Consider the following 26,988-nt stretch of genomic DNA (forward strand, 5'->3'; position numbering starts at 1 on the left):
CCAGTGTGTCTGTGTGTCTGTGTGGCTGATTGGCTGGCTGTCTGGTTGTCTGTCTGCTCTATAACTTGGTACAGAGAGAGTGGGACAGGTCTGTGTCCAAAGACTCCTCTTCTCTCTGCTCAGTGAGTGCATTTGTCTGAGCAGAGAGGGGTACTGCATATGAGGAATGCTTGCCTGACTTACTACTGCAGTGTCCATAGCCGCAGTTCCCTATCACTATACTAGTTCAGTTCCCTGTCAATATACTAGTCCAGTTCCCTGTCACTATGCTAGTCCAGTTCCCTAGCACTGTATTAGCCCCATTCCCTATCACTATGTTAGTCCAGTTCCCTATCACTATACTAGTCCAGTTCCCTATCACTATGTTAGTCCAGTTCCCTATCACTATGTTAGTCCAGTTCCCTATCACTATACTAGTCCAGTTCCCTATCACTATACTAGTCCAGTTCCCTATCACTATGTTAGTCCAGTTCCCTATCACTATGTTAGTCCAGTTCCCTATCACTATACTAGTCCAGTTCCCTATCACTATACTAGTCCAGTTCCCTATCACTATGTTAGTCCAGTTCCCTATCACTATGTTAGTCCAGTTCCTTATCACTATGTTAGTCCAGTTCCCTATTACTATACTAGCCCAGTTCCCTATCACTATACTAGTCCAGTTCCCTATTACTATACTAGTCCAGTTCCCTATCACTATACTAGCCCAGTTCCCTATCACTATGTTAGTCCAGTTCCCTATCACTATACTAGCCCAGGTCCCTATCACTATGTTAGTCCAGTTCCCTATTACTATACTAGCCCAGTTCCATATCACTATACTAGTCCAGTTCCCTATTACTATACTAGTCCAGTTCCCTATCACTATACTAGCCCAGTTCCCTATCACTATGTTAGTCCAGTTCCCTATCACTATACTAGCCCAGGTCCCTATCACTATGTTAGTCCAGTTCCCTATCACTATACTAGCCCAGTTCCCTATCACTATGTTAGTCCAGTTCCCTATCACTATACTAGCCCAGTTCCCTATCACTATACTAGTCCAGTTCCCTATTACTATACTAGTCCAGTTCCCTATCACTATACTAGCCCAGTTCCCTATCACTATGTTAGTCCAGTTCCCTATCACTATACTAGCCCAGTTCCCTATCACTATGTTAGTCCAGTTCCCTATCACTATACTAGCCCAGTTCCCTATCACTATACTAGCCCAGGTCCCTATCACTATGTTAGTCCAGTTCCCTATTACTATACTAGCCCAGTTCCCTATCACTATACTAGTCCAGTTCCCTATTACTATACTAGTCCAGTTCCCTATCACTATACTAGCCCAGTTCCTTATCACTATACTAGTCCAGTTCCCTATTACTATACTAGCCCAGGTCCCTATCACTATACTAGCCCAGGTCCCTATCACTATGTTAGTCCAGTTCCCTATTACTATACTAGCCCAGTTCCCTATTACTATACTAGCCCAGTTCCCTATCACTATACTAGTCCAGTTCCCTATTACTATACTAGTCCAGTTCCCTATCACTATACTAGCCCAGTTCCCTATCACTATGTTAGTCCAGTTCCCTATCACTATACTAGCCCAGGTCCCTATCACTATGTTAGTCCAGTTCCCTATTACTATACTAGCCCAGTTCCCTATCACTATACTAGTCCAGTTCCCTATTACTATACTAGTCCAGTTCCCTATCACTATACTAGTCCAGTTCCCTATCACTATGTTAGTCCAGTTCCCTATCACTATGTTAGTCCAGTTCCCTATCACTATACTAGTCCAGTTCCCTATCACTATACTAGTCCAGTTCCCTATCACTATGTTAGTCCAGTTCCCTATCACTATGTTAGTCCAGTTCCTTATCACTATACTAGTCCAGTTCCCTATTACTATACTAGCCCAGGTCCCTATCACTATACTAGCCCAGGTCCCTATCACTATGTTAGTCCAGTTCCCTATTACTATACTAGCCCAGTTCCCTATCACTATACTAGTCCAGTTCCCTATTACTATACTAGTCCAGTTCCCTATCACTAGACTAGCCCAGGTCCCTATCACTATACTAGCCCAGATCCCTATCACTATGTTAGTCCAGTTCCCTATTACTATACTAGCCCAGTTCCCTATCACTATACTAGTCCAGTTCCCTATTACTATACTAGTCCAGTTCCCTATCACTATACTAGTCCAGTTCCCTATTACTATACTAGTCCAGTTCCCTATCACTATACTAGTCCAGTTCCCTATTACTATACTAGCCCAGGTCCCTATCACTATGTTAGTCCAGTTCCCTATTACTATACTAGCCCAGGTCCCTATCACTATGCTAGTCCAGTTCCCTATCACTATACTAGCCCAGTTCCCTATCACTATACTTTCCCAGTTCCCTATTACTATACTAGTCCAGTTCCCTATCACTATACTAGTCCAGTTCCCTATCACTATACTAGCCCAGTTCCCTATCACTATACTTTCCCAGTTCCCTATTACTATACTAGTCCAGTTCCCTATCACTATACTAGCCCAGTTCCCTATCACTATACTTTCCCAGTTCCCTATTACTATACTAGCCCAGTTCCCTATTACTATAGTAGTCCAGTTCCCTATCACTGTACTAGCCCCGTTCCCTATCACCATACTAGTCCAGTTCCCTATCACTATACTAGCCTAGTTCCCTATCACTATACTTTCCCAGTTCCCTATCGCTATACTAGTCCAGTTCCCTATTACTATACTAGCCCAGTTCCCTATCACTATACTTTCCCAGTTCCCTATCGCTATACTAGTCCAGTTCCCTATTACTATACTAGCCCAGTTCCCTATCACTATACTTTCCCAGTTCCCTATCGCTATACTAGTCCAGTTCCCTATTACTATACTAGCCCAGTTCCCTATCACTATACTTTCCCAGTTCCCTATCACTATACTAGTCCAGTTCCCTATGACTATACTAGCCCAGTTCCCTATTACTATACTAGCCCAGTTCCCTATCACTATACTTTCCCAGTTCCCTATCACTATACTAGTCCAGTTCCCTATCACTATACTAGCCCAGTTCCCTATCACTATACTAGTCCAGTTCCCTATCACTATACTAGCCCAGTTCCCTATCACTATACTAGCCCAGTTCCCTGTCACTATACTAGCCCAGTTCCTTGTCACTATACTAGCCCAGTTCCCTATTACTATACTTGTCCAGTTCCCTATTACTATACTAGCCCAGATCCCTATCACTATACTAGTCCAGTTCCCTATTACTATACTAGCCCAGTTCCCTATCACTATACTTTCCCAGTTCCCTATCGCTATACTAGTCCAGTTTCCTATCACTATACTAGCCCAGTTCCCTATCACTATACTTTCCCAGTTCCCTATTACTATACTAGCCCAGTTCCCTATCACTATACTAGCCCAGTTCCCTATCACTATACTTTCCCAGTTCCCTATTACTATACTAGTCCAGTTCGCTATCACTATACTAGTCCAGTTCCCTATCACTATACTAGCCCAGTTCCCTATTACTATACTAGCTCAGTTCCCTATCACTATACCAGCCCCATTCCCTATCACTATGTTAGTCCAGTTCCCTATTACTATACTAGCCCAGTTTCCTATCACTATACTTTCCCAGTTCCCTATCGCTATACTAGTCCAGTTCCCTATCACTATACTAGCCCAGTTCCCTATCACTATACTTTCCCAGTTCCCTATTACTATACTAGCCCAGTTCCCTATCACTATACTAGCCCAGTTCCCTATCGATATACTTTCCCAGTTCCCTATTACTATACTAGTCCAGTTCCCTATCACTATGCTAGTCCAGTTCCCTATCACTATACTAGCCCAGTTCCCTATTACTATACTAGCTCAGTTCCCTATCACTATACCAGCCCCATTCCCTATCACTATACTTGTCCAGTTCCCTATTACTATACTAGCCCAGATCCCTATCACTATACTAGTCCAGTTCCCTATTACTATACTAGCCCAGTTCCCTATCACTATACTAGCCCAGTGTCCTATCACTATACTAGCCTAGATCCCTATCACTATGCTAGTCCAGTTCCTTATCACTATACTAGCCCAGTTCCCTATTACTATACTAGCTCAGTTCCCTATCACTATGCTAGTCCAGTTCCTTATTATTATACTAGCTCAGTTCCCTATCACTATGTTAGTCCAGTTCCCTATTACTATACTAGCCCAGTTCCTTATCACTATACTAGCCCAGTTCCCTATTACTATACTAGCTCAGTTCCCTATCACTATGCTAGTCCAGTTCCTTATCACTATACTAGCCCAGTTTCCTATTACTATACTTGCCCAGTTCCTTATCACTATACTAGCCCAGTTCCCTATTACTATACTAGCCCAGTGTCCTATCACTATACTAGCCTAGATCCCTATCACTATGCTAGTCCAGTTCCTTATCACTATACTAGCCCAGTTCCCTATTACTATACTAGCTCAGTTCCCTATCACTATGCTAGTCCAGTTCCTTATCACTATACTAGCCCAGTTTCCTATTACTATACTAGCCCAGTTCCTTATCACTATACTAGCCTAGTTCCCTATTACTATACTAGCCCAGTTCCCTATCACTGTACTAGCCCAGTTCCCTATCACTATACTTTCCCAGTTCCCTATCGCTATACTAGTCCAGTTCCCTATCACTATACTAGCCCAGTTCCCTATTACTATACTAGCCCAGTTCCCTATCACTATACTTTCCCAGTTCCCTATCGCTATACTAGTCCAGTTCCCTATTACTATACTAGCCCAGTTCCCTATCACTATACTTTCCCAGTTCCCTATCACTATACTAGTCCAGTTCCCTATGACTATACTAGCCCAGTTCCCTATTACTATACTAGCCCAGTTCCCTATCACTATACTTTCCCAGTTCCCTATCACTATACTAGTCCAGTTCCCTATCACTATACTAGCCCAGTTCCCTATCACTATACTAGCCCAGTTCCCTATCACTATACTAGCCCAGTTCCCTATCACTATACTAGCCCAGTTCCCTGTCACTATACTAGCCCAGTTCCTTGTCACTATACTAGCCCAGTTCCCTATTACTATACTTGTCCAGTTCCCTATTACTATACTAGCCCAGATCCCTATCACTATACTAGTCCAGTTCCCTATTACTATACTAGCCCAGTTCCCTATCACTATACTTTCCCAGTTCCCTATCGCTATACTAGTCCAGTTCCCTATCACTATACTAGCCCAGTTCCCTATCACTATACTTTCCCAGTTCCCTATTACTATACTAGCCCAGTTCCCTATCACTATACTAGCCCAGTTCCCTATCACTATACTTTCCCAGTTCCCTATTACTATACTAGTCCAGTTCCCTATCACTATACTAGTCCAGTTCCCTATCACTATACTAGCCCAGTTCCCTATCACTGTACTAGCCCAGTTCCCTATCACTATACTTTCCCAGTGTCCTATCACTATGCTAGTCCAGTTCCCTATCACTATACTTTCCCAGTTCCCTATTACTATACTAGCCCAGTTCCCTATCACTATACTAGCCCAGTTCCCTATCACTATACTTTCCCAGTGTCCTATCACTATACTAGCCCAGTTCCCTATCACTATACTAGCCCCGTTCCCTATCACTATACTAGCCTAGTTCCCTATTACTATACTAGCCCAGTTCCCTATCACTGTACTAGCCCCATTCCCTATCACTATACTTTCCCAGTTCCCTATTACTATACTAGCCCAGTTCCCTACCACTATACTAGCCCAGTTCCCTATCACTATACCAGCCCCATTCCCTATCACTATGTTAGTCCAGTTCCCTATCACTATACTAGCCCAGATCCATATCACTATACTAGCCTAGTTCCCTATCACTATACTAGCCCAGTTCCCTATTACTATACTAGCCCAGTTCCCTATCACTATACCAGCCCCATTCCCTATCACTATGTTAGTCCAGTTCCCTATTACTATACTAGCCCAGATCCCTATCACTATACTAGCCTAGTTCCCTATCACTATACTAGTCCAGTTCCCTATCACTATACTAGCCCAGGTTCCTATCACTATACTAGCACCGTTCCCTATCACTATGCTAGTCCAGTTCCCTATTACTATACTAGCCCAGTTCCTTATCACTGTACTAGCCCAGTTCCCTATTACTGTACTAGCCCCGTTTCCTATCACTATTCTAGCCCAGTTCCCTATCACTATACTTGCCCAGTTCCCTATCACTGCACTAGCCCAGTTCCCTAGCAAATCAAATCAAAGTTTATTTGTCACGTGCGCCGAATACAACAGGTGTAGACCTTTCAGTGAGGCTTACTTACAGGCTCTAACCAATAGTGCAAAAAAGGTATTAGGTGAGCAATTGGTAAGTACAAAAATAAAACAACAGTAAAAAGACAGGTTATATACAGTAGCGAGTCTATAAAAGTAGCGAGGCTACATGCAGACAGTGGTTAGTCAGGCTGATTGAGGTAGTATGTACATGTAGATATGGTTAAAGTGACTATGCATATATGATGAACAGAGAGTAGCAGTAGTGTAAAAGAGGGGTTGGCGGGTGGTGGGTGGCGGGACACAATGCAGATAGTTCGGTTAGCCAATGTGCAGGAGCACTGGTTGGTCGACCCAATTGAGGTAATATGTACATGAATGTATAGTTAAAGTGACTATCCATATATGATAAACAGAGAGTAGCAGCAGCGTAAAAAGAGGGGTTAGGGGGGCACACAATGCAAATAGTCCGGGTAGGCATTTGATTACCTGTTCAGGAGTCTTATGGCTTGGCTGTAAAAACTGTTGAGAAGCCTTTTTGTCCTAGACTTGGCACTCCTTTACCGCTTGCCATGCGGTAGTAGAGAGAACAGTCTATGACTGGGGTGGCTGGGGTCTTTGACAATTTTTAGGGCCTTCCTCTGACACCGCCTGGTGTAGAGGTCCTGGATTGCAGGCAGCTTAACCCCAGTGATGTACTGGGCTGTACGCACTTCCCTCTGTAGTGCCTTGCGGTCAGAGGCCGAGTAATTGCCGTACCAGGAAGTGATGCAACCAGTCAGGATGCTCTCGATGTTGCAGCTGTTGAACCTTTTGAGGATCTCAGGACCCATGCCAAATCCTTTATGTCTCCTGAGGGGGAACAGGCTTTGTCGTGCCCTCATCACGACTGTCTTGGTGTGTTTGGACTATTCTAGTTTGTTGTTGATGTGGACACCAAGGAACTTGAAGCTCTCAACCTGCTCCACTACAGCCCCGTCGATGAGAATGGGGGCGTGCTCGGTGCTCCTTTTCCTGTAATCCACAATCATCTCCTTAGTTGGTTACGTTGAGGGATAGGTTGTTGTTCTGGCACCACCTGGCCAGGTCTCTGACCTCCCTATAGGCTGTCTCGTCGTTGTCGGTGATCAGGCCTACCACTGTTGTGTCGTCTGCAAACTTAATGATGGTGTTGGAGTCGTGCCTGGCCATGCAGTCGTGGGTGAACAGAGAGTACAGGAGTGGACTGAGCACGCCCTCCTGGGGAGCTTCGGTGTTGAGGATCAGCGTGGCAGATGTGTTGCTACCTCCCCTCACCACCGGGGACGGCCCGTCAGGAAGTCCGGGATCCAGTTGCAGAGGGAGGTCTTTAGTCCCAGGATCCTTAGCTTAGTGATGAGCTTTGAGGGTACTATGGTGTTGAACGCTGAGCTGTAGTCAATTAATAGCATTCTCACATAAGTGTTCCTTTTGTCCAGGTGGGAAAGGGCAGTGTGGAGTGCAATAGAGATTGCATCATCTGTGGATCTGTTTGGGCGGTATGCAAATTGGAGTGGGTCTAGGGTTTCTGGGATAATAGTGTTGATGTGAGCCATGACCAACCTTTCAAAGCACTTCATGGCTATGGAAGACATCTGCCAGTTGGTCAGCACACGTCCTGGTAATCCGTCTGGCCCCGCAGCCTTGTGTATGTTGACCTGTTTAAAGGTCTTACTCACGTCGGCTACGGAGAGCGTGATCACACAGTCGTCCGGAACAGCTGATGCTCTCATGCATGCCTCAGTGTTGCTTGCCTCGAAGCGAGCATAGAAGTGATTTAGCTCGTCTGGAATACTTGTGTCACTGGGCAGCTCGCTCATGTCCTTCCCTTTGTAGTCTGTAATAGTTAGCAAGCCCTGCCACATAAGATGAACGTCGGAGCTGGTGTAGTATGATATCACTATACTTGCCCAGTTCCCTATTAGTATGCTAGCCCAGTTCCCTATCACTATACTAGCCCAGTTCCCTATCACTATACTATACTATCTCCCTCCTCACATATGCTAGGCTCCAGGGAAGCAGGTTTATTATTAGGATGGATAGGTTTCACAGGCACTTCTGGGAATCCCATTGAGACATGGTTGGGTCTAAAGCACATACTGTAAAGCTTTTGTTAGAGGTGAGAGCCAGCCTCTCTCTCTCTCTCTCTCTCTCTCTCTCTCTTTGCTACTTTCTCTCTCCTTCTCCACGCACATCTCTCTCTCACGCTCTGCTCCCATTTGACCTCTGACCCCTGTCTTTACAGCCCCCTGTTCACAGGCATGTCTGCTGAACACACTCCTCATACCACAGAACACAGTGTGTGTGTTCGTGCTTGTGTGTGTGAGTCTGTGTGTGCGTGTGTTTAAATAACCTCTGATATTACAGTCCCGTGCATCTGGAATGAAGCCGGTCTGGTCTGGGCCGTCTGTCCAAGGCATTTCCAGGCCAGTGATGTGTGATCTGTTTAGGGCCCTTCCTTTCCCTCCCATCCCTCACCATCTAAAACAACCAGAGCTCGTCAGCCAATAAACCTCTAGAGGATCTAGTGGTCAGGTTAAAGGAATTTGGCCGGAACAGAACAGACGGAGAGGGGGAGAAAGCAGATGTCTGACGTTTCACTGAGAGAGATATTTGCACAGAGCCAAAGCTAGCTCCAGATACGGCTACAACATCAGTGGATACGTCCCAAATGGCACCCTATTCCCTGGTTAAAAGTTGTGCACTATATAGGGAATAGGGTGCCATTTGGGATAAACCCAGTGTGATCCGGGAGCTGGCTTAGTCATTATAAGCCATAGATATAAACTATTGAACTTTAAACATACAGGTGGTAAACAATCTGCCTACAAACTTTCTGATAACATTCAGTATCATGAGAAACCCATCTGCCCATCTTAGACACGCATTACCAAACAGATAAGCAGCGTGGATGAATGAAAAATGAAAAGAAAAAGAAAGAGGACAAAACCCAAATAGAGAGGGAAGGAGGGAGGGGGGATGGAGGAGTGTGCCTGGCGTCTGACCTGTCTAATACCCCATTATCTCACCCTGGCATCGGGCAGAGTCATGCCCGCTTGGGCCCTATTGCACCCAACACCCAGAAACATGAGCAGGAGGGAGGATAAACAGGAAACGTGCCGGAAGAGAAAACAAGTGATCTAAAAAAAATATATATATATGAAAAAGAGGTGATGGTAGAGACCGGTATCAGCGCAGAGCGGTCTTGTGACAACAAGCACATTTTGGAATGCACTTAAGATATGATATTCTGTTCTTGATCTGGAGGAATGTAGACTGAAGGTAAGTGCTGATACAAAGAGGAAGAGAGAGAGAGAGAGAGGGGGAGAGAGAGCGAGAGGGAGAGAAAGAGATTGAGAGAGAGAGGGGAGAAAGGAAGAGAGAAAGAGAGAGAGGGGAGAGAGAGGGGGAGACAGTGGGTGTGTGACAGAGAGGGGCAGGTGGGGGGGAAATTGGCTATTCCAACACTCAAAGCCTGGCAAGATGTCTTTCATATACATACTTCAGAGGAGGCTGGTGGGAGGACCTATAGGAGGACGGGCTCATTGTAATGGCAGGAATGAATGGAACGGAGTCAAACGTGGTTTCCATATGTTTGATGTGTTTGATACCATTCCATTTATTCCATTCCAGCAATTACAATGACCCCGTCCTCCTATGTTTCCCTCCACCAGCCTCCTCTAACTTACTTTGTAGTCTGGGAAGCCATCGAAGTGAAAGACAGAAATTCAAGACCACTATGCCAGCTGGGGAACAACAGCATGGAGGTGATTAATCTATAGTAACACCTCAGAGAGTGTTTATTAATTTACTGCAGCACTGTTAAACGCTGCTTGCGCCCCACCCAGTACTGTGTGCTACCAGTCACACCCAGTGGAGCCTACCCAGAGGTGTGTTCAACACCCATCTGTTCCAAGGCGTTACCTAGAGGAGGCAGATGTTACCAGGGACAGTGATAGACAACGAAGATCATCCTTCCTTTCAATCCTTTTCTCAAAAGCGTGAGATTTCTTTGTTTGATAGTTTTATAATGTTTTGGGCCCCCCAGAGCTGCATGTCCCTGGCCCATAGATGTGGTTAGAGATGCCTGTCCCTGGCCCATAGATGTGGCTAGAGCTGCATGTCCCTGGCCCATAGATGTGGTTAGAGATGCATGTCCCTGGCCCATAGATGTGGCTAGAGCTGCATGTCCCTACCCGCGTCCCAAATGACACCCTATTCCCTATATAGGCCTGGTGCACTACTTTCACCAGAGCCCAAGCTGTGGTTAGAGATGCCTGTACTTCAGCAGCAGCTTTATAGACCCGTGGCGCAGTCCTCTAACAGGGCCTGCTGGGCCTTGCTATGGCTGCAAATCTCCAGTGTTCACATACTCATCCCAGACTCTGTCCCTAAGCACTGTGTGTATGTGTGTCTGTGTGTCGTCACAGCCTGGGAGACCATCCGTGGCATACGTGGACCGGGAATAGGCCTTATTAGAATATTTGTTTTCGTATATGGAATGTTTTCAGGCAATTGTGAATGGTAGTCAGGCCCAAATGCAGAGGACCACATCATTCAAAGCAGGGATGGTGCATATCTGGCTTTTTATTTAATTTTTGAGAGCGAGAGAGAGAGAGACACAGAGGAGAGAGGGACAGATGAGAGAGAGACACAGAGGAGAGAGGGACAGATGAGAGAGAGACATAGGAGAGAGAGAGAGATTTGTGCATTTCAAAAGTTATCTTCCATTCTTACAATAATCCCTTAGGTACAAGGTGGTGGTGGCTGTGGAGGAATGCCACACCATAAGTTGTTGTTGTCATGTTGTGTTGTTACCATGCTGTGTTGTCATGCGTTGCTGCCATGCTATGTTGTTGTCTTAGGTGTCTCTTTATGTAGTGTTGTGGTGTCTCTCTTGTCGTGATGTGTGTTTTGTCCTATATTTAAATGTTTCATCTCAGCCCCCGTCCCCGCAGGAGGCCTTTTGCCTTTTGGTACGGCGTCATTGTAAATAAGAATTTGTTCTTAACTGTCTTGCCTAGTTAAATAAAGGTTAAATAAAATAAAATAGATGTATTTTGTCTCCAGTTAATGGCTTCCTCTGATTACATGGAAAATAGCATGCAACTAAAATAATGCGTAACTAAAGCAGTGTGCAATTAAATGATATATAGTATGATTTACAGTCGACTAACTATATACTGTTCAAACATAAATACCATGAGTACAGATGATGTGAAAATGTTTATAGGAGAAGAAGGAAACACTGAGGGAATCAAAAACTGTGTGTTCCAAATGGCACCCTATGCCCTACATAGTGCACCACCTCTAACCTCAGAGCCTTAATGGGGAATAGGGTGCCATTTGGGATACAGGCAATGTCATCTAACATTATTTTTTATCCGAACAGCTACGTCCAACCACAAAGCGAAGGCCAGAGTGTTCAGCTTGCGTTCCTGTTAGAAAACGGTTTGTCTTTCAGACACAGCGTGCTGCTCTTTGTCCAATCTCTGAGAGTGTTACATCTTTGACGTGAGGAGGAAGGCAGAAGCCACAACTTTTGGACAAGGCTCTCATCACACTCCAAGCAGATAGGGCTGGTACTGGTAGGCCTATAGATATGCCATAGATAGGATTTGTACTGGTAGGCCTATATGGGCTCAAAGCTGGACATGACAATGAACAGTTATGATTACGAACAGATGGCCCTTTGATGGCCCTTTGATGATATGCAAGTGTATGATAGTGGACCCTACAGTCTTGTCAGGGGTGTGAAGCACCAGTAGACAGATGGAATTTATGTTTAAAATGATGGTATTTATTTACGGGTACATCATCAGACGTTGACCAAAATAACAAAGGGCCAGTTCACTGAAGCTGCTGGCTTCTAAGGCAGAGTGCCTTCAAACTAGGCAGAGTGAATTCAAACTAGGCAGAGTGAATTCAAACTAGGCAGAGTGCCTTCAAACTAGGCAGAGTGCCTTCAAACTAGGCAGAGTGCCTTCAAACTAGGCAGAGTGCCTTCAAACTAGGCAGAGTGAATTCAAAGTAGGCAGAGTGCCTTCAAACTAGGCAGAGTGCCTTCAAACTAGGCAGAGTGCCTTCAAACTAGGCAGAGTGCTTTCAAACTAGGCAGAGTGCCTTCAAACTAGGCAGAGTGATCAGATTCAAAAGGTCAGTGATAAAATGGAACTTGAATTCTAAATAGACAATATTTAACATTTCTACTAGTGTGTTATCATTTATATAACAAACGCAATGCATGTTCAAAAGCTTCTAGCAACAGGAATATGCTTGTAGACGTGAACAACTGACACAAACATTAACAAACATGGGCGCAACTTTGGTTTTAGAAGTGGGGGGGACATAATATCATTTTTTTTTTATCCAGCCGGCTAAAAACTCCAAACAGCCTACCCCACCTCTCAGAGACGTCCGCATGGTCCTAAAGCGCACCGTTGCCTGGTTTTGTATCACATTCCCAGGATAATACTGGAGGGACCAAAATGCAATTTCAGAATGCGGGGGGGGGGACATGCCCATCCCCAGTGAAAGTTGTGCCCCTGTTAACAAACATTTTGCAAAGTGTGTTTGGCTCCAAAACTGAGCAAAATGAACTGTAGGCTGCACCATTTTATACTTCAGCTATACATGATAAGACTTTTATCTGCGTTTGGCTTGGGTATAGTTCTGCCTCTACAGATTCTATCTAACTGTAGTTGTGATGAGTGGATGGATATGAATTCCTAAACTGGTCTGCTATGTTACTGTGTCTGGATGTACCTTCCCTGATGCATATCCACATCCCTATGCATTCCCCTGATGTAGGTTAGACAAATGAAGCCTATCTGTTCCGCTCTGTCTCATCACCTCTCACTGATAGATTCCCACTGTCCCCTCATAGACTCTCATAAAGGGGTCAGGGGCTGATTTATTAAGCATATCAGAGTAGAATACTGATCTAGGATCAGTTTAGCCATTTAGATCAGAATGAAAAATATTACATAGACAGGGGGGCACCTGATCCTAGATGTGCACTTCGAGTTTGATATGCTGATGAATACAGATGTTTAGTGTTTAGAGAAACAGATACGGTACTGGACTACTGTAGTGTGCATACTGTGCTGTTCCCAGTGGAAATTGGAAGTCTTTGGAGCATTTCCTATCATTGGGTTATCGTTTGTTTCTGTTTAGATTTCCTCTCAGGGTGAATGATGCTCATCTGAACGCTAATGGTTGGTGTGGTGTGTGTGTGTGTGTGTGTGTGTGTGTGTGTGTGTGTGTGTGTGTGTGTGTGTGTGTGTGTGTGTGTGTGTGTGTGTGTGTGTGTGTGTGTGTGTGTGTGTGTGTGTGTGTGTATGTATTTAGTGGTTGTGACGTGAATTGTTTGTGTGCTGTGTTAACACTAGCTGTAGAGTTAAGTGTGTTAAGTTTTCAGCGTTTGACCCACTGTAATTGAAGAATGTGTGTTGTGCCTTCGAAGGCTCAAAACCGACTTCGGGTGAATGCTTCTCATCTGAAAGCTAGTGGATGTTTAGCGTAAAGTCTGTATATGTTTTGTTTTAAGTTAGGGGTTGTAACGTGTGAAGTGTGATGATTTGTGTGAGTTGTTTTGACATGTGGTTCAGCCTGTAGTCGTCGAGTGTGTTATCTAAGTTCTGTTTTGTCTCTACAGGCTGCAGGGGGACAGTCTGTCAGATGCCAGTAGACCAGAAGAGGACCAGCACCATGGACCCTCCCAGCACGGATCACCTCAACGTGGACCTCTCCATGGATCTTCTCATCCCCTGCTCCCAGAGCATGCTGCTGTCAACATGCCTGATGGAAATGGGCCTCATGGACCCCCCCATCACTTCCCACCTGTGCCTGATATCTCCTGTAAGTTAATAGTACACAAATATGCATCCCAAATCATCGCACCCTATTCCCCATACAGTGCACTATTAGGATGCCGCTAATAGGACCTACCCACTATATCCTCTTGTCAGCTCTCGATATGTCAAATATGGCATTACTCTTACTCTTTCTTTTTGTGTGTTTGTGGGTTGTCTGGAGTAGGTTGTTTTCCCGGGGTGGACACAGCGCCGGTACGAGACCAGGAATGCGACAGTGTGTCTCAGGTGTCTTTCCCAGTAAGTGTCTTCCATCCTTCTGTCCCTCCCTCTCCCTCCTACCCTCTCTTCTTCCCACCATCTGTCACCAAACAATCCAGCTCACCTTACCTCATCAATTATCACCCCACCATTTCCCCTTGCCCCCCCCCCAACCTGTTTTGTAAGACTGAGCGCTAGACCCGTCTCAATAACCCTGCTATTAGGCCGAGGCCAGGCTTTAACCATCCATCTTTACAGGCCACGGCAGTTTACACAATGGACAATATAACTGTGATACAGCGGAACAAGTGATACATCTAATTAGGCTTTCCCTTCATATCACTTTACAATAGTTTCCCTAAATGTCACTTTACGATAGTTTCAGGGCTTTTTCTGCCATTTGTCTGTTAAAATGCTGAGTTTCGGTTTTAATCCGTTTCTATGTATCTGTAACTACCGACCAGAGATAGGGCTATTTAGAATCATGATACTCTTGCCACACATAAAGGGCTAATAAAGAGACATTCACTATTGTTCTGCGTACTGGTTTGCGTGACAACTGTGGAGATCATGGAGGTTTATAAGGTGCTCCACAGATGTGGCTACAGGCAAAAGGGTAGACAAAACGACACATTAAATTCATTATTGTTCATTGGCTGGCTTTCGTGATAACTCCACCTGCTACGGGAGTTCATAGAGGGATTTGGAGTCTGCCCTATATAACACCCCCCCCCCCCCCCATGGGCCCTAGTCAAAACTACACTATAAAGGGAATAGGGTGCTATTTGGTGCTGCATTGATGTAGCCATCTGACAGCTAACTAACTAACGCATGACAGATTGAGCGTTGCGGTGCCACAGACACTCACATGCTGTTAATAAAGCAGTCTGTGTATGTAGACGCCGATACCTTGATGCTTAATTATCAACACCAAGTGTTGGAAAAGCCTTTAACAGCTTTTTTTTGTAGAAATAAAAGGGATTTGGAGCTGCACCTCGTTGTGTGTGTGTGTGTGTGTGTGTGTGTGTGTGTGTGTGTGTGTGTGTGTGTGTGTGTGTGTGTGTGTGTGTGTGTGTGTGTGTGTGTGTGTGTGTGTGTGTGTGTGTGTGTGTGTGTGTGTGTGTGTGTGTGTGTGTGTGTGTGTGCGCACCAGATGGGCGGAGGCTCCAGACTAACTGGCAGCAGGACTGGTGTGAGACAATATTCAATTAAAAGCTGTAACCGGGTCGACGTTGATGGGGTAAATGGCAAAATAGCATTCTCTCAATGCTGCTAGAAAGAATATCTGATATCTTCCTTGTTCAACTCAATTAATAATGATAATAATTCAGGGGATGGGGGTGCTTATATTTGTCCGGATACACACTTGTGGGTGTGTCTTGTACAAGTGTGTCATGGAAATGTGTTTCTGGTATATTCCAACTCCTCCTGAGAAACACACAGGGAGTGGGGTCACGATTGTCCAGCAACCCTGGAGCAATTGGGGCGAAGTGCCTTGCTTAAGAGCACAGCAACAGATTTATCACATTGTCGGCTCCGGGATTCAAACCAGTGTCCTTTCAGTTACTGGCCCAATGCTCTAACCTCGAGGCTACCAGCCACCCCCAATTGTGTTGGATTGCATTACAGGGAACCAACTGCATCCTCGGCGTTCCAGCTCCCTACACTCTGCAGTCCATGGGTCACAGTACTGACACACAAGTAACTCATGATTTTGGCTGTCTTCACCACTAAACAGTACAGCACATGTACTCTCCATTACTCTCCTCACACGGTCTCCATAGGTTCGAGCGGTTGGCAGTGTTAAGAGCAAGCTTTTAATATTCTAATTTTTCCCATATGGAAACACCAAGTGTGAATGTCTCTCTCCCGCCACCTACTGCTGTTTTTAAAGCCTAGTATTCAACCCAAATGGCACCCTATTCCCTACATAGTGCACTTCTTTTGACCAGAGCCCTATGAGCCCTGGTCGAAAGTAGTGCAATGCATAGGGAATAGGGTGCCATTTGGAACTCATCCCACATGTGGTTGTTTTCCTCTTTAATGGCTTATTTTGGGCCCTTTTTGAAAGGCTAATGTAATTTGTCTTCCTAATAGTGTGTTTGTTTAACTGGGCCTGCAGGGCTCTGGGGCCCTGAGGAGCTAACATGCTATGGGAAACAACATGTCATACTTTAATGAGTTCTGTTGAGTCACTTCTTGGGACAAACAATGGTTACTGTCATGCAATGGCCGAGCTCTCTGTCTGTCTATCTACTGTATCTATCTCCACTCACTGCCTTTCCTATGGTTCACTGGCTGCGTCCCAAATGGGACCCTACTCCCTATGTAGGGCACTCCTTTTAACCATGGCCCATAGAGGTCTGGTGAAAAGTAGTGCACTAGTATGAAGGGAATTGGGTGGCATTTGGGAGGTAATCATGGGACACAGACAAAGTATGTCCTGATTTTCTGTATGGAAAAAGCTAACTATGGAAAATTAAAAACACAAGAGTATAGAAGTTTGTTTTCAGTCAATAGGGCATTTTTCAGTGGCTTCCTGTTTGTCCCCAGGTAAAGGATATCTTGTATTGTATACAGTCCAGCATTGAGCCATATAACAAAGCAGACTTGGATAGCTGAACACACACACACCACACACACTTATGTACATTCAACTGAAATGTGTCTTCCACATTTAACCCAACCCCTCTGAATCAGAGAGGTGCGGAGGGGGGGGGGGGGTTGCCTTATTCGACAACCATGTCATCGGCGCCCGGGGAGCAGTTGTTGTTGGGGGTTAACTGCCTTGCTCAAGGGCAGAACGGCAGAAAGCAGAACACTGTTAATGGTTAACATTAATGCTGCTGCAACAGCATTAGGACTACCATCTAGCTGTGCCAGCTTCTCTAGGTGATAATTGACTCATAAAGGTTATGTTCCTAAAGCAACAGCCGGAGTAATTTCCCAAGAATTTCTGCTCAATTTCCTTCATAAGTGTCAAGCACTATGTTTAATCAAACCTAGCCCTCGTAGCCCTTCGACTGGGTGTTACCGTCGTCAAGATTTTTCTAAATGTTTACATTTTTACAAGTAACAAGAACAAGATAATTAGCATGATGCAATGCTATGTGTATGTTTCTATGTTTCAGGGCAGGAATGTGATGGTTTATGTTTCCAGGGCCATTTGGATGTAGTTCAGCTGATATATTGCAGGGCCTCTATTCCTAAGTGTGTGTGTGTGTGTGAACTCTCTCGTCTCTTCCTGGGTCTTTAGTATTTGGCACCGGCCACCTCTCCACTTTATCAATGGAGCCAGCATGCTCCCACACCTCTATGCTAGTATATTATACACCTGATTATCGGCAGACCCAATCTCAATGTTTTATACTCCAGGGAAGTGTCATAAATGGCACCCTAATCCATATTATAGTGCACACCTTTTGACCAGAGCCCATTGGGCCCTGGTCAAAAAGTAGTGCACTGCAAAGGGAATAGGTTGCCATTGGGGACATAACCTAGGTAACCCAATAGCTGTTTTATTCCCCTACAAAAGTCTCCAGTATTTCCAGACTTTCCATATTAGTGGTTTCCTTTCATGTGGTCTTGGTGCTCCACGTTCACAATGATTGTCTCAATGCAAAAAGTGAGTTTAGAAAACAGCTATCCTGAAGAACTGTAGGAGCTCCTGCGTTGCCTTACATGTGTCCAGTCTCCCTGGTTCCTCTAGGCTGGGACTGTTTCATTCCGGTCCTGGAGGGCCAAAACACTTCTGGTATTCATGCTCTGCTTATGCACAGGGACTGATTCAGACCGGGGACACCAGGTGAGTGCAATTACCCAGCAGATAGAAACAGAAACCCAAAGTTATTGCCTCCCTTAAGCTAATCTGGTCTGTGACCACCACTGCCTTTCCCCCCATTGTACCCTCAAGACTAGGGCTATATCTCAATTCGTCTTTCCGTGATTTCTTGCATCCTATTTCCTCAACGCCTTCTCAACTGTAATGGAGGAGGTCCTTCCCCTCAGACCTTCTTCTCCAATGTGTTTTGAGAAGAAGGTGAGTAACTGAAGAAAGGTGAATTGTGAAAGAGCCCCAGTAGGGCCTACAACCGACACTTCTGTGCCACCTCCGTAGTTGCTGTTAGCATGATACCTGGCTCACCTGCCATTGGCCAAACAAACAAACATGCGTGTCTAGGGCCAGTCATGTCTAGGGCCAGTCATGGCCTGCTGCATCCACCTCATCCTCTCTCCCTTTTCCACCCCTCTCTCTTTCGCTCTCGCTCTCTCTCTCTTACCAACACACACCAGTCCCACCAGACCAGACCCGACACACACACACACACACACACACACACACACACACACACACACACACACACACACACACACACACACACACACACACACACACACACACACACACACACACACACACACACACACACACACACACACACACACACACACACACACACACACACACCCCTTACATGCAAAGCCACCATCAGCCAGGAGTCATAACTAATGTCTTATTTAAATTTAGTCCAAACCCCCGGCTGCTTGGGGTTTTCATTTGTTAGAACAAACAATAGCAAATTACTCACCTCCAATGGACCCGAGAAACAAAGAGCCTGGAGAGCTGGGAGCGAGGAGAGATCGTACTGCTGTGGTTTCTACTAAATATAGTCTACTAATTCAACTTTAAGAGAAACAGTCTGTTTGTCGGCAATTGATTGCTTGTGACTGCATGCAGAGCAGGGCTAGAACCCAAGCCGCTCGCTTGCTCTCCCGCACCGCACTCCGTATTAGAAAAGAAAGGCTGACTCTTTGAACTTTAGTGAGCGTGAGTTTTTTCCTTCCTTCGAGTTTTCAGTTTTCACTCTTCATGGGCCAACGTTCAATCAAACTTGCCATGCAGTAATCCCACACAGCAAGGTTAATCCCACACAGCCAGGAGATTTATCAGAAGTAACACTGTTGAAGCAAATATTTATCACTATGGCACATTGAGTGTTTTCTGCGTAGGTTAAGAGCATGCAGCCATATAAATGCTATTGTGATGTTGTTGGTTGCAAAACACATACTGTCTATATTAATAACATTAATTCTGAAGTATATGTATTTAATAAAACTTTAACCAAACATTAGGAACACCTTCCTAATATTGCATTGCACCCCCATTTTGCCCTCAGAACAGCCTAAATAAGTCGGGGCATAGACTCTACAATGTGTGGAAAACGTTCCACAGGGATGCTGAGCCATGTTGAATCCAATGCTTCCCACGGTTGTGTCAAGTTTGCTGGATGTCCTTTGGGTGGTGGACCAATTTTAATACACACAGGAAACTGTTGAGCGTGAAAAAGCCAGCAGCGTTGTAGTTCTTGACACAAAACACTGTGCCTGGCACCTACTACCATACCCCATTCAAAGGCACTGAAATCGTTTGTTTTGCATATTCACCCTCTGAATGGCACACGTACACAATCCATGTCTCAGTTGTCTCAAGGCTTAAAAATCTTTATTTTACCTGTCTCCTCCCATTCATCCACACTGGGAAAGAGCAGGTGTTCTTAATGTTTTGTATACTCAGTGTACATCAATACAAAACAGATCATATAAATACAAAACAGTTACCCAGAATTCATTTGCAATAAAAAATGATTTTCTTCCATGCATCCGTGGACACCCACTCCATCATCCTTCAGCTAACCTAACACAACCCTAAGTCAAAACACACACACACACACACACACACACACACACACACACACACACACACACACACACACACACACACACACACACACACACACACACACACACACACACACACACACACACACACACACACACACACACACACACACACACACACACACACACACAATCATCCTCCCACTAACCCAACCCTAACCCCACAGCTACAGGAGGATATTAATAATATGTGGTCTAACGCTTCAGATAATACATTCCTGTTGTCTTGGCAATGGCTATGGACTCACCTAGGCTGCATCCCAAATGACACCCAATTTATTCCCTATATAGTGCACTACGCTTCACCTGAGCCCAATGGTAATATGTAGGGGAGGGGGTGCCAATTGTGACACGGACTAACGTAGAATGTGGTCGGTTCAGCTCCCAGGCACACAGACCCAATGACACGACTGATTCAGAGCAGCCAACAGCAAACAGGATATTGACAATAACACAATTACACTCCTGATTCAAGCTTCTCCTCTCTCCTTTCTTCTCCTTTCCTCTCCTTTCCTCTCCTCCCCTCTCCTCTTCTCCCCTCTCTCTTCCCTTCCCTCTCCTTTCCTGAGAGACTACAAAGGCAGGTCTACTATGACATACTGTCTACACACTGGGATACACAAGGCCAGCCAAACCATGGTCTTCTGGAGTGCTGGATTGTTATAGTTCAACAATAGCTCATCATTAACTGGCCAATTTTTGCATCCCAAATGGCACCCTATTCCCTATATAGTGTACTGTTTTTGACCAGGGTCCATAGGGCAAAAGTAGTGCACTGTACAGAGGATAGGGTGCCATTCGGGACACTTCCAAGGGCAGCCAAACAATGGAGGTGTTCTAGGGTGATGCTGCGTGCCTGCAACAATAGTCCATCATTAACTGACGGGAAAGGGATGAGGACAAAGCAATGGGGGAGTATGAAAGAGACACGGAGGGAGAAGAGTTCAACACCTTAAATGAACTGTGCAATGTTTCCAGATTTCTATGAAATGTGACCTATAATTACTTACAATATGAGTGAAATAGTTTTCCTTTCAAAAAATGGTTGGGGAGAGTGGAGCGAGTTGAGCAAAAGGGGTAAGTTGAGCCACCCTTGTTTCTCAGAAACCATACACAAAATGAATCATTTGACCAAATATTTAGGAAGAGGTCATCATTTCATGGAGTCTGTGAAGGAACCACATGGAAAAAGTGGTAAGACAGTTAGGTCCAAAAAACAGATTTTCACCATGTCAAATGAATCTATCGTGTTTAAGGTTTAATGATGCTTGTATCTAAACCAAAGTAGATCACTTTAAGTTGGGGTCTCTATAAGCTTCAATATGAGCTCCTAAACCTGCATGAAAGTGCATCCTTGTAGCTGTGTGGGCTAATATAGTCAGAATGTTTGCCTTGGGGTAAGTTGAGCCAATGTTTGAGCCAATGGCAAGTTGAGCAAATGTAAGTGTTTTCTTCCCAGGCAAAATGCAAGGCATTATCGCTGGGATATGAGGTAACAACAGGGCCTGGCCTATGTTAAGTGTTTGTTAGGTGTTAAGCCTGTGTTAAAATTATTAAAAGACCAAACAGTGATCGTGATTGTGTTGAATTGTGAGTGGGAAATAAAGATAGACATGGTTTTAAAAAGGTAGTGGTAATATTTCCCTCAGTACAGAAATGTGTAGGCGGCTTAACTTACCCTATGCTTAACTTACCCTATCCCGCGGCTCAACTTCCCACTGGGCACAGACGTCATTTCAACGTCTAGTTTTGATTTACATTTGGTTGAGTTGTCAACTAATTTGAATTTAACGTGAAATCAAACAAAAAAATGACACCATGTCATTGGATTTAGGTTAAAAGATGGGTGAAATACGGAATTCCTTTACTTTTATTACTTTTTGCAAATCCAATCAGTTTTCCATGTTGATTCAATGTCATCACATTGATAATAAAAAAATTACATGACGTGGAAACATTGTTGATTCAAATAGTTTTTGCCCATTGGGATACCCCCTATAGTTGTGCCAAGAGACCACTTTCTTTGAACAAGCTATGTTTTCAAAACTGTAATATTTACATAAATTCCAGGGATCCACAACATCCTAAAATATACAGTATGTAGATATCTTTGTTAGAAAGAATACTATATTTACCTTGGCAGAGTGATGCTGAATGTAGACCGCTGATTGGTCAGCTCATCCTCCTCAGGAGTATGACATAATACTCTATGAGGAAGTAGCAAGCATTTTTTAAACTGTAAGTTTGAGGTGGGGTTATTGACGTTTTTTTTCTTGCAGGTTGGTATTTATTGAGATGACTCATGTACTGGAGGCAGTTCTTCAGAGTGGTCACTAGCTGGCATAGCCACAAATTCATATAATCAGATTTTTACTGTAACTTTAACCCTAACCTTAACCACACTGTTAACCCTAATGCCTAACCTTACATTTTTGTTTTAACACATTTTTACGATATAGACAATTTTGACTTTGCAGCTGGCCCATCTAGCGGAAACCGCTCAGTTCTGCCTCCAGGGCAAGATTCATGATAATAAACATCAACCTGCTGTTTTGTTTCCAATTTATGCTTTGGCCACAAATATGAATACAGAACGACAACATTGTTTGGGTATTACTTGACAGATTATGAAAAAGGTTTCACTGGACGGTTACTTCAACTACAGTGCCTTCAGAAAGTATCACACCCCTTTAGTTTTGCCCGCAATTCGTGTGTTACAAAGTGGGACTAAAATGGATTTAATTGTATTTTTTTTTGTCAATGATCTACACAAAATACAAATTCTAACGTTTGTAAAAAATGTATGAAGAATAAAACAAACATATCTTGGTTGCATAAGTATTCAACCCCCTGAGTCAATACATGTTAGAATCACCTTTGGCAGTGATTACAGCTGTGGGTCTTTCTGGGTAAGTCTCTAAGAGCTTTCCACACCTGGATTGTGAAACATTTGCCCGTATTCTTTTTCAAATTCTTAAAACTCTGTCAAATTGGTTGTTGATCATTGCTAGACAACCATTTTCAGGTCTTGCCATATATTTTCAAGCAGATTTAAGTCAAAACTGTAACTTGGCCACTCAGGAACATTCACTTTCTTCTTGTTAAGCGACTCCAGTGTAGATTTGGCCTTGTGTTTTATGTTATTGTCCTGCTGAATAGATTAATTAATCTCCCAGGGTCTGGTGGAAAGCATACTGAACCAGCTTTCCTCTAGGATTTTTCCTGTGCTTACAGTAGCTCCATTCCATTTATGTTTAATCCTGAAAAACTCCCCAGTCCTTAACGATTACAAACATACCCATAACATAATACAGCCACCCCTATGCTTGAAAATATGGAGAGTGGTACTCAGTAATGTGTTGTGTTTGATTTGCCCCAAACATAACACTTTGTATTCAGGACAAAAATGCATTGCTTTGCCATATTTTTGCAGTATTACTTTAGTGCCTTGTTGCAAACAGGATGCATGTTTTGGAATATTTTAATTCTATACAAGCTTCATTCTTTTCACTCTGTCAATTAGGGTAGTATTGTGGAGTAACTACAGTGCTGTTGATCCATCCTCAGTTTTCTCCTATCACAGCCATTAAACTCTGTAACTGTTTTAAAGTCACCAATGGCCTCCTGGTGACATCCCTGAGCGGTTTCCTTCCTCTCTGGCAACTGAGTTAGGAAGGATGCCTGTATCTTTGTAGTGACTGGGTGTATTGATGCACCATCCAAAGTGTAATTAATAACTTCACTATGCTCAAAGGGATATTCCATGTCTGCTTTTTATTTTATTTTTACCCATCTACCAATAGGTGCCCTTTGCGAGGCATTGGAAAAGCTCCCTGGTCTTTGTTGTTGAATCTGAGTTTGAAATTCACTGCTCGACTGGAGAACCTTCCAGATCATTGTATGTGTGGGGTACAGAGATGAGGTAGTCATTCAAATAGTATGTTAAAACACTATTAATGCACACAGAGTGAGTCCATGCAACTTATTATGTGACTTGTTAAGCACATTTTTACTCCTGGACTTATTTAGTACGTGCTTCTACATCTACATTGCTTGCTGTTTGGGGTTTTAGGCTGGGTTTCTGTACAGCACTTTGATATATCAGCTGATGTAAGAAGGGCTATATAAATACATTTGATTTGATTTGATTTAGGCTTGCCATAACAAAATGATTGAATACTCAAGACACTTCAGCTTTTAAATTTGTATTAATTTGTAACAATTTCAAAAACATTATCCCACTTTGACGTTATGGGGTATTGTGTGTAGGCCAGTGACAAAAAAATCTCAAATTAATCCATTTTAAATTCAGGCTGTAACACAACAGAATGTGGAAAAATTCAAGGGGTGTGAATACTTTCTGAAGGCACTGTATATTTCTCACTGTAATCTACATTATTAGCCTGGTCCCAGGTCTGTGTGTGTTGTAGCTAACTTCTATATGGTTCCTTGTCATGCCAAACATGCTGAAAACAATAGTTTGGCTAAACCTACTGTATGTTACTGTTGATCGTTATGTAGTGAAGTGAGTTGGACTTAAAGTCAGTGGCACCCACGGCCCAAGGGGAATTTCCTCTTTGTCTAATGGTTAATATGTTTGTTTTCCACGCTGGGGGACCGAGTTTCGGATCCCACTACTTACAATTATTTGACAGCTTACAGAGACAGTAATACGCTCTTCAAAAACTGTACTGTATTGGGTAACTTTTGTTACCCCAAAAAAGCCTTCTAACAAATATCATATCGTACCAGGTAAACAACGTTGTTATAAATTCCCTTTTAAAAGATAACATTTTTACACCAAACAATGAGGAAACAAACCAGATGTGTAGTCGAGCTGTCTCTCACATGCCTAACGCCCATAAATCAACCAGTTGTTTTCAGTGAGCTGTCAGAAAACTCAAGGGACACATGCAAACAAAGGAAGAAATATGACTAAATCATATTGGATTACTTTCTCTTCCTCTTTCCCTCTCCCCCCTTTTGCCCCCCCTCCATCTCTTCCTCGCACTCTCATTCATCTCTCCCTCCCTCCCGTCCTTTCCCCCACTCCATCTCTTCCTCCCTCTCTCGTTCATCTCTTCTTCCCTCCGGCCCATTCCCTCACTCCATCCCTCCCTATCACGTTCATCTCTCCCTCCATCCTCATATTCTGAAAACAACAGGCGTGCCAGGAGTCTTCTATTAACTGGTTTGAAGAGGTCAACCTGTGGTCTTATAGGGGATGAGGTAGCGGTGGTGGTCTGGCTAGTGGTGTGTGTGTTCCTAGCTGCTTCCTGCTCCACTGGGGTTGCCCACTAGCAGTCCTTCACTAGACCAGGCTACAACGCGCTGCGATGGGCAACATGTGGCCCAGGAGTCATGTGGGCAGACCAGAAGTCCAAACATTGCACCTTTTTTTTTACCAGGGTCCATGGGGTATCAAGTATCAAAGGTGATGAACGTGGCTTAGAAGCAATATTTCCCAAAATAGACAACCTTTCTTACCAGTTATGAATAGATCAGAACTTTATTATTCATGGTAGACCAGAGTAAGAAACCCAGACAGGAGTCTTTTTCTGGCCTTTTCCTGCCCTCAAAAGGGCAGAGTTTAAACGACAGCATACTGTCTGTCTGTCTCTCTAGCTCTTCTTCTTCACCACCACCAAGGCCCGATGGTGATTGAGGTTGATGACTGCATGCACACAGCCCTGACAGTCCTGCTGTGCACCGGGGCCGACTGGGACCCCAAAACTCCCTGTTAGTGGTGCTGGTGGATATTACTGCTGACCACACACGCATAGCTGCACACACACACACATGTAAACAGTGAAAGATTTCAATCTGGACTCCCATCCTCTCTCTCTCGCAACATGGATCTAATTTAGGTAGAAATCAGATCCATGTTTGTTAGTTGGACAGAAGCATCACCACCAAAGGATTTTCTTCCATTTTCTTTGTTCACCCTGGGTTTGGCTTTGGGTTCTGCAGTGTTGGCTGGGAGTGGAATTATACAACTTTGGTTTTCTAGCCGTTGACATGAATGACCTCATCATAACTCATTACCAAATTATAAAAGTACTTTATCTCAGAGATGAACACAACAAACCTTGTTCTTTTGATTTGTTGTTCATCTGGATGAAATAAAATGATTTGCATCGATGCATCCAACAAACAAATGAAACAAAAACAGTTTGACTCATTTGGGTCATCATCTAAACATACATCATTATCAATACAATACAATACAATACAATACAATACAATACAATACAATGCAATGCAATACAATACAATGACTGTTTCAGACAGCAGTGACTCAGCAGTCTATCTCTCGGGACTGGAGCTCTACTCACTCTATAGTCAACTACTTATGACCAGAGCTCTACTCCCTCTATAGTCAACTACTTATGACCTGAGCTCTTCTCCCTCTATAGTCAATTACTTATGACCAGAGCTCTGTTCCCTCTATAGTCAACTACTTATGACCAGAGCTCTACTCCCTCTATAGTCAACTACTTATGACCAGAGCTCTACTCCCTCTATAGTCAACTACTTATGACCAGAGCTCTACTCCCTCTATAGTCAACTGCTTATGACCAGAGCTCTACTCCCTCTATAGTCAACTACTTATGACCAGAGCTCTTCTCCCTCTATAGTCAATTACTTATGACCAGAGCTCTTCTCCCTCTATAGTCAATTACTTATGACCAGAGCTCTACTCCCTCTATAGTCAACTACTTATGACCAGAGCTCTACTCCCTCTATAGTCAACTACTTATGACCAGAGCTCTACTCCCTCTATAGTCAACTACTTATGACCAGAGCTCTACTCCCTCTATAGTCAACTACTTATGACCAGAGCTCTACTCCCTCTATAGTCAACTGCTT

At 43.9% G+C, this 26,988-nt stretch overlaps 1 protein-coding gene and 1 pseudogene across 9 annotated transcripts in view; both read left to right on the forward strand.

Annotated features, from left to right (window-relative positions):
- The window catches only part of c10h8orf34 (chromosome 10 C8orf34 homolog), a 198,727-nt gene that overhangs the window by 138,714 nt on the left and 33,025 nt on the right, over nt 1–26,988 (forward strand). For all 9 annotated transcript variants that reach the window (XR_011666439.1, XR_011666438.1, XR_011666441.1 and 6 more), the window contains exons 9-10: nt 13,962–14,164; nt 14,345–14,418. Coding sequence is in view for 3 of the 9 variants with exons in the window: in XM_071328775.1 (XP_071184876.1) it covers nt 13,962–14,164; nt 14,345–14,418 (277 nt within the window). In the remaining 6 variants the exon portion in view is untranslated. The remainder of the gene's footprint in view (nt 1–13,961; nt 14,165–14,344; nt 14,419–26,988) is intronic.
- LOC139531398 (uncharacterized) lies at nt 1,155–7,658 on the forward strand (annotated as a pseudogene).

This window comes from Salvelinus alpinus, chromosome 10, assembly GCF_045679555.1.
Source record: "Salvelinus alpinus chromosome 10, SLU_Salpinus.1, whole genome shotgun sequence".
NCBI classification, from domain to species: Eukaryota; Metazoa; Chordata; class Actinopteri; order Salmoniformes; family Salmonidae; genus Salvelinus; species Salvelinus alpinus.